This window comes from Populus alba, chromosome 17, assembly GCF_005239225.2.
Source record: "Populus alba chromosome 17, ASM523922v2, whole genome shotgun sequence".
NCBI classification, from domain to species: domain Eukaryota; kingdom Viridiplantae; phylum Streptophyta; class Magnoliopsida; order Malpighiales; family Salicaceae; genus Populus; species Populus alba.
In genome coordinates this window covers 15,563,023-15,571,063 of record NC_133300.1, presented here as the reverse complement: position 1 = coordinate 15,571,063, position 8,041 = coordinate 15,563,023, and the positions used below count along the sequence as shown (strand labels likewise).

The 8,041-nt window shown below is 29.3% G+C and overlaps 1 protein-coding gene across 1 annotated transcript in view; it reads right to left on the bottom strand.

Annotated features, from left to right (window-relative positions):
* Positions 1-5,284: 5,284 nt before the first annotated feature.
* LOC118053524 (DNA-directed RNA polymerase 2, chloroplastic/mitochondrial-like) overlaps positions 5,285-8,041 on the bottom strand; it is a 63,687-nt gene continuing 60,930 nt past the window's right edge. The window contains exon 6 of the mRNA XM_035064806.2: positions 5,285-5,417. Coding sequence (XP_034920697.2) covers positions 5,285-5,417 — 133 coding nt within the window. The remainder of the gene's footprint in view (positions 5,418-8,041) is intronic.

Here is an 8,041-nt window from a genome sequence, read left to right as displayed (position 1 = left end):
TTTTTAAAAATAATTTTTTTAAAAAAATATATAAAAATAATTTTAACTATTATTATTTTTTAAATAATTTTTAATATAAATACATCAAAACAATTTAAAAATATATATATAAAATAATTTTTTTTAAAATTAAATTTTCAAACGGGTCTAAAACCACTTTCTTAAACCAGAAATGAAAGGGATATCGAACGCGCACTGAGCAGCAGAGGCACTTTCCTGTCAAGAGCAGGGGTTATATTATTTTTGGACTTCTTTTGTCTCTTTCCCTTTGTCGCCTTCCTCTTCCTTATATAATTCTGTACAAGAGCAACTCCAATAAAACATGTTATTTTTAAAAGTTAAAAATTAAATTGATAAAATGACTTTTTAAATAATATAATTATAATTTTATTTATTTATTGATATGCATTCCAATGCTAAAAATCCATTTAGAAAAAAGCTAATTATATTTTAATATATTTTATATTAAACTAATTTTAATATAATTATATAACTAGTTTAATTATTTTTTATATAATATAATCATGTTATTTATTATATAATTAAAATGGTTAATTTATAAAATTAATGAAGTAATATGAAAGTTTAAAGATATAATTTAAAGTTTAAATTTTAAACTTTTAAAATCAAAATTTATTTATATTAATATTTTCAGTTTTCAGTTTTATATAATAATGTTAAAATTTTTAGGTTTGCATGCTTCTTTTGTCGTTCTTGTTGTGTCTTTAAAGAGAAAAACAAAAGCCAACCATAGATAAAGAGACGTTGGCTTTTGTATGTAGATATGTAAAAATAGTATTTTAGTAGAAGAAAATGTATTTTAGCTATTTAAATAGCTATACCATTAATTAATTAGAGTTGTTAAAATTAAAAATAATAGCTAAAATAATAGTTTTTTGCTTTTCATTCACCTCTTGCATTGTAGTTGCTATAATGCTTTTATGCTCGACAAGTACTTACCAAACAATTGACTTCAAATTATAAATTGGATGACAAAATTTAACAATGAAAGGCATAATAAAATATAATCCATAATAAATATCATATTAATAGCTTTGTTTTAAATATTTATATAATTTTGTTGGTCTAGTACGATTGAAAAGACCCTTTAATGTATAAATTATTGTTGTTTTAAATATTTATATTATTTTTTTCACACTATTTTAGTTAATAAAAGCAAATAAAGACCCTTTATAATTTTCTTGGCTGAATCAGCTTTTTTCTTCTTTTTCATTTTTTCACTTTTTGCTATGACCATATTTATGATGAAATAGGATGTTTAAATAAGTATTTTAATTTAAAAAAAATATATAATAATATTCTAGAAAAAAATACTCTAAAATTGGAGTAAAAAATAAAGATTTTGAACTTCTATTCTAAATGTTTTATTGTGTATTTATAGCCTATAAATCTTGTTTTTCTATAAAAGACTCTGATAGTATTTAATGAAAGATACATATTTCTTATATCTATATTAATATTTGATGGAAATATGGTGAGTTTTTGGAAGACTTTCATACACCTTAAAGGTATAGAAAAATTAAAATCTAGGACATCAAATATAGCTAATGTTCATAGAAATTGAGTTATTTCCATAAGTTAGATCCAAAAAAATATGGTCATTCTCTTGGGCGTGTCCAAGAAAAAAAAACCATTTCATACTAACCCAGTATGCATGGGACTTGACACATTACCGAGCCGAATGTGCCTAGATGTAGCTAGTGTTAGACCTGACAGGTTTTTATTGGGGCATGTTTATATTCCTTAAAATGGGCACTTCTTGCATTGATGGATGTCTGCTGCACATTTGTTTATGGCTTTTTGTTCTTGTGTGAATAGCCCCCTTATTCATAAAAGCCTTATGTATTATTGAATTAATATGCATATCAAAAGATTAAAAAAAAAACAAAAAAAAACAAACAAAGAAGTTGAATATGCTTTGTTGAAGACATTCTCAGATATAAGGGGTCCCTAAATAAGTGTGGTAGAAAATACATGTATATGTGGGATGTCCAAAACAAGGTGATTCGTTGCATTTATGAGTGTCTGATCACTCTCTTTGACCTTGTCACCCTTCATCTAGACTTCGGTTTTATTGAGATTGCACTAGCAGTTATAATTTAAAAATTTTTTATTTAAAAATATATTAAAATAATATTTTAATAATTTAATATATTTCAACCTTGTCAATCTTCATCTCGACTTCGGTCTCATTAAGATTGTAGCAACAGTTATAATTCAAAGGTTTTTTTTTATTTAGAAATATATTAAAATAATATTTTTTTTATTTTTAAAAAATTATTTTTAGGATTAGCACACCAAAATAATTCGAATATATATATATATATATATATAAAATTTTAACAAAAAAAATTAAAATTTAAAAGAAAGTGGTTTCAGCCGTGTTCCTAAAAGATTTTTTTAAGTAACAACAATTTTTTTGTTATCCAAAAAAAAATAAGTCTGAATTATCCAGAAAACTATAACCATCCATAGGCATCCAAAGTGCCATTTTCAATCATTTTCAGCATAAAAACCTCAAACCCATCCTAATAGTTTCTATAGACCCATTTTTAACTTCAAAATCAATTATAATCCCCTTTAAATATTTTTAAATTGAAATTTAAGTTTCAAAACAAAAATCATATATATCATTACCTATCACACTCACCTCTAAAACTCAACCACTTCAATACATGATAACCTAACTAGAAACTTCACAGCGAGTGAGATCAAACATTATTTTTTCTAGTTAAAAAAAGATAGGGGTTGTTACTGGGTTCTTTTAGTATATAAAAAGCTAACTATGAATTAAAAATTTGACATGTATTTAATAAAATAAATCAATAATCATATGCACTGATAATTATTTAAAAGATTTGTTGAAAGTAACTAAATATTAAATCAAGAAAAGTATAAGATAAATGCAATTTAAAATATTTGATCTCATATTGCAGGGAGATAAAGCGGTAACCTTTCCGGACAAATTAGGTGGTCTGAAAGTCAGGTTTCAATCTCTTGAACCCAAAATAATCTTTCTTTTTTTTGTTATATTTCTCACTTGAAAACATCTAATAAACACCCCCACAATTCTCAATAAATTCATATCAAACATCAAAACAACTTTTAACAAGTCAAAAAACTAAAAAATCATCCAATTCAAAAAACCTTTTCAAGTTTCGATCTACTTTTTTCTGATAAGATAAAAGGTGTAAAACCACAATAAAACTACTTTTGGCAGGTGGATCCCATTATCACTAAGTTCAATTTTTTTTTTGTCGAATTGTGACCAACCTATCTCTTTCTCTTTCCTCACCTAATATTAAGTAACTCTTTTTATTTCTCTCTCAAACTCATGAATTGAAACCTAAAAAATTCAAACATCATCTCATTAAATTTAAATTGATCTCAAATCAAGAAAAGAAAAGAGACTACTAATAAAAAAAAAAAACCCAACAAACAACATATTAATTAAGGATGAAATCAATAACAAAAAGTATGAGGATAAAGAAAGGAATCACTATTAATAATTTTGTTAGACTAATATGATTGAAAGGACACTTTAATGTATGAACTGCTAGCTATTGGTTAGTGCAATAAGTGTTTCTAAAATGATCAGTTACATTTGAGGGAAAAGAATCACTGGTAGGCATTAATCCAATTTATTCTTTTACTTTTTAGTCCTTTTAAATTATTAATCCATTTCTTATTTTTATGATTTTTTTTAACATAGAAGAGAATATCTCAAAATTAATAACCAAAATTATAGCATTAGTGAGGAAAGGGCTAACGATATGGATGGACTAATAGAACAAAATTGGTTGGATTAATAAATCTCAAAGATGAGAGACCTTATTAAAACAAAATGAATAACATAAGAACTTTAAGCTCATTAACCCCCGTATTACTAAATAACGAAAGGAAATCCCAGCCATTTTTTGTGTAAAAATGGAACTCTCGTAATTAAGGCCGCTATTTTATTATGTAAAAACTCACAAGGAGGAAGAGAACAAACCATCAGCGGCATCACCCTCTTTGGGATCTTGATTTTCATCGGATTAGCACACAACACATCAAGTTGGCTGGAAAGGACTGCCAAGGTACTGTGATTCTGAATAATTATTTTCCTATGCATCAAATAATTGTGGCTGGAGCTGATTCCATCTCAAACCTTTGACCAGGGAGTGTTTATGTAGTTAGATTCAATTATTTCTTGGATCTGTTAGCGCTAGACCCAACATGTATCGGCCTGATACACTATCAAGCTCAATTCATTGTTGGGTTTGACAAGCGCTAGACCTAGCAAGATTTGGATCTGGCGGTGGCTAGACTTAATCATTTCTTGGGTTTAGCTAGTGCTAAATCCACCATGCCTGGGTCTGGCTAACACTAGACTCAATATGTTTGGGCTTGGCGCATTGCTATTTATAAATGAAGAAAGTTAAATTTTGGTGTAAATATTGATATTGATTATATATATTATTGTTTATGTTTTTATGTTTTTATGTTTTTATAGAATTGTAAATATAAATAATAAAAATTGTTGTCGCATTTAAGATAAAAGTATAGAAGTTTATTAATTAATAAAAAAAATACCTTTGGAAATTCATATTCTATTTCAAAGCATGCCTACCAAAGCGACAATTTGTAGACTTATAAAAAACCTATTACTAAATTAGTATTTTTGTTAGGGTATGGATATTGTGTATTCATATTTACATGTATGTTGGATTGTTTAGTATTTTGAATATAAAAAAGATAAAATATATTTAACTGAAAAGATAAAAAGAAAATTATAGAATTCAAAACATAAATTATATTGTGATATATTTTCTGTCTTTTTTTTATTGAATTTAAAAATAATGAGTGAACTTGGAGCAATCCAACCACAAAAAGAAAATGACATAGGGGGAGGGTATGTACGTAGTGGGAGAAGCAACTAAATATAGGGAAGAAAAAAACATTCAGCTTATTTACAAATCATTTTCAAAAGAAGGAAAATTGAAAAACTCTGTTTCTGGCCTCTCAGGTAAAGGAACCTGAATGAAGAAATTAAACGAGAAAGGTTTTTTAATTTTCCCTAGTGTATCCTGGAAAATTAATTCAAACAAAAGAGAATCCTTGTTAAACCAGAAGCTAAGCTGGTAAAATCTAAACATGTGATAGCATGTGAAGGTATACAAAATTATCAGTGTGAGATTTTGTTCAAAGAACATCACATGTTAGTACCAAAAGATGATTTAGTTCAAACAATAAAATACGCATCAGTAACCATGCAATGCATCTAATGTGTACAAACCTCAAAAACTGGTTGTAGCTGCTTCCTAGGTGCCCTCTTAACTGCTTCACGTTGTTGTTTAGCACCATGTATCCGCATGACATAGGATGGTAAGAACATGTGAGCTCCTTTATCATAACTGCAAAGGGCATTGAGGTTATGCTCGATACGAGTAAGAGAGAGGTAAATATCACAAGCTATGACACAATTATCTAAGAAGAGCTTAGAACACACCAAAAAGCTACTTAAATGCCAGGTCCTAATTTGTTCCTAGAAGCAATAGTGGTGTTAAGAGTTGCTACAACTACATGGGAACCAGAATCCAACCACAAACTCATTAAACTCAGTCCGTATGTAAGGAACATGTATGAAAAAATTTGTATCTTCCAAATTTGTATACAAGGATCTAAAATTAATTTTAGTGGGGACTATACTAATGTGCCTCCTGCAGCTTGCATGATGATTGCGTGAAAGAGCCAAGACCCACTATAAACTTGCTAGTAAACAAAGTGCTCTTTCCCCAAAACCAATTCATGAAATGGTTTTCTTCTGATGCTCAATTTGCTCAAATTAAGATATTCAGAGTATATGTTGAGCAGCCTAAAGGGTTTGAAGTAAAGAGTACAAGACACAAAGTTTACAAACTAAAGAAGGCCTTGTATGGATTGAAGCAGGCACCGAGGGCCTGGTATAGTGAAATTGATGCATACCTCTCTATGTGCAAATTCAAAAGGAGCACAAGTGAAGCTACTTTGTATACAAGGTCAGACATGGAAGGTAATTTGATCATTGTCTCAATCTATGTTAATGACATTGTGTACACTGGAAGCAGTGAGAGGCAATGAATTTAAAAAGGAAATGATGCAGAGGTATGCCATGTCTGATCTTAAACTCCTTCATCATTTTCTTGGCATGGGAATACTGCAAACCGATCAAAGGGTGTTTATTCATCAAGGGAAATATGTCAAATCCCTGCTTAGTAGGTTTGGACTTGATGATTGCAAACCAGTCTCCATTCCCTTGGCTACTGGTGAGAAACTGAAGAAGGTGGATGGGAGTGAGTTGGCTGATGAAGGACTTTATAGAAAAATAATAGGAAGTTTACTATATTTGACAGCTACAAGACCCGATCTAATGTATGCTGCAAGCTTGTTGCTTGACCGCTTTTTATGATCGGCTTGTTTTAACTCGCAAGTGCACGAGTGTGCGATGTAGCAATTAACTCGGTAAGATCGAGGTCATATCCACAAAGAGCTAGATCTGGAAATTAAGCTAGGTAACAACAAAAAAAACTCAAGAGAAATTAAATTAACAATAACTTGGTTGAAAATAATTGATGGATTTGTTTTCAAAGATGAAAAGTGTAAATAGATTTTAAAAGACAAGAAAAAATAAGTCTTGGTCCAAATCAATTTTAATGGTGATGTATTGGTGATTTCTTCAACATATATAAGATAACTCAACCTAATATCAACGATGGTGATATTAGATCGGAAGATATTACAATGAAGTTTAAAAGGATGAAGATTAATTATTGCTTAAGAATGAACAAGTACTCTCAAATTAAGTAATACATTGAATCAAGCAATCTCTATACCAAAACTAAGGTTTGTGCATAAAAATTCAAGATTATAACATTACCTAAATGATTTCTAAAATTTCTTTGCAATAATAAAACGTTCATGAAGAAAATGACAAGATAAACATTAAGATTCATTCATATCTTAAAGAACTCACGTCAATCACCATCATCCTTGATTTGGATCCAAGGAAGAGATTAGCCAACCATGATTATATATAAGAACACTTTAATAAACATGAAATAACTTGAATCAAACTGAAATAATAAGTTTTACAAACTAAAGAACCGAAATCTACAAAGAAGAACACAACAAAATTTCAGTAAAAATTCGGACACAAATCTGACTCTAACTTTAGATAGGAATTCGACCCTCTTAGAAGCCTCTACTGGCGATGGCTATTAGAGACATATTTATAGGAACTTATGTTAGCTTTCCAGATCATTAAAGAACAGAACAACTCATTTGGACATCTGAGTCAAAAGTTATGGGCACAATACCGAAAGGTGTTCTGGAAAATTAAATCAGGCCAGCTTGGAGAACACTTTGGTGCACGTTTTTCTTCCTCCTTTATGAGCTGTTTCTTTCTTCTTTTTGACCCAAAATAATGTCACAATGTCCCCTCCAGCTTTCCATCCATGTGCTTGCCCTCTTGGATCAATTAATTGCCCAAAATAAATCAAATGTTATTTGTTGTGTGGACATGTAAGATCATGGATTGTGCTTGGGCTGATTTGGAGGTTGATTTGGGGCTGATTTGGGGCTGAATTTAAGCATCAAATAAGTATACAAATGTACCTATTATTTGGGCTAAGATTGACATTGAAACCTTGAGTGTTTGATGGTTGAAGTTTGCACACAACATAAGGTAAGTTTGGGCTTGAAATATATCATATGATATTCTTTTCCTGAATTGGAATAGAATTGATTTTTGGGCAAATTTGGAGCACTTATTTGAACCAAGATTTGCTTCATTCTTCAACTAAATTTCTCTTCAATTCTTTGTTCCAATTTCCGATGTTTGAATTTTCTGAAATAATTCATTTAAGCTCCAAAAACCTATCGAAAGGAAAAGAAACTTCATTACTAAAAAGCACATCACTTATTATAAAAAACCCAAATAAAAACAATAAATACATATGTAAAATAAAAGACTTAATGATACTTTTGATGCACAATCACA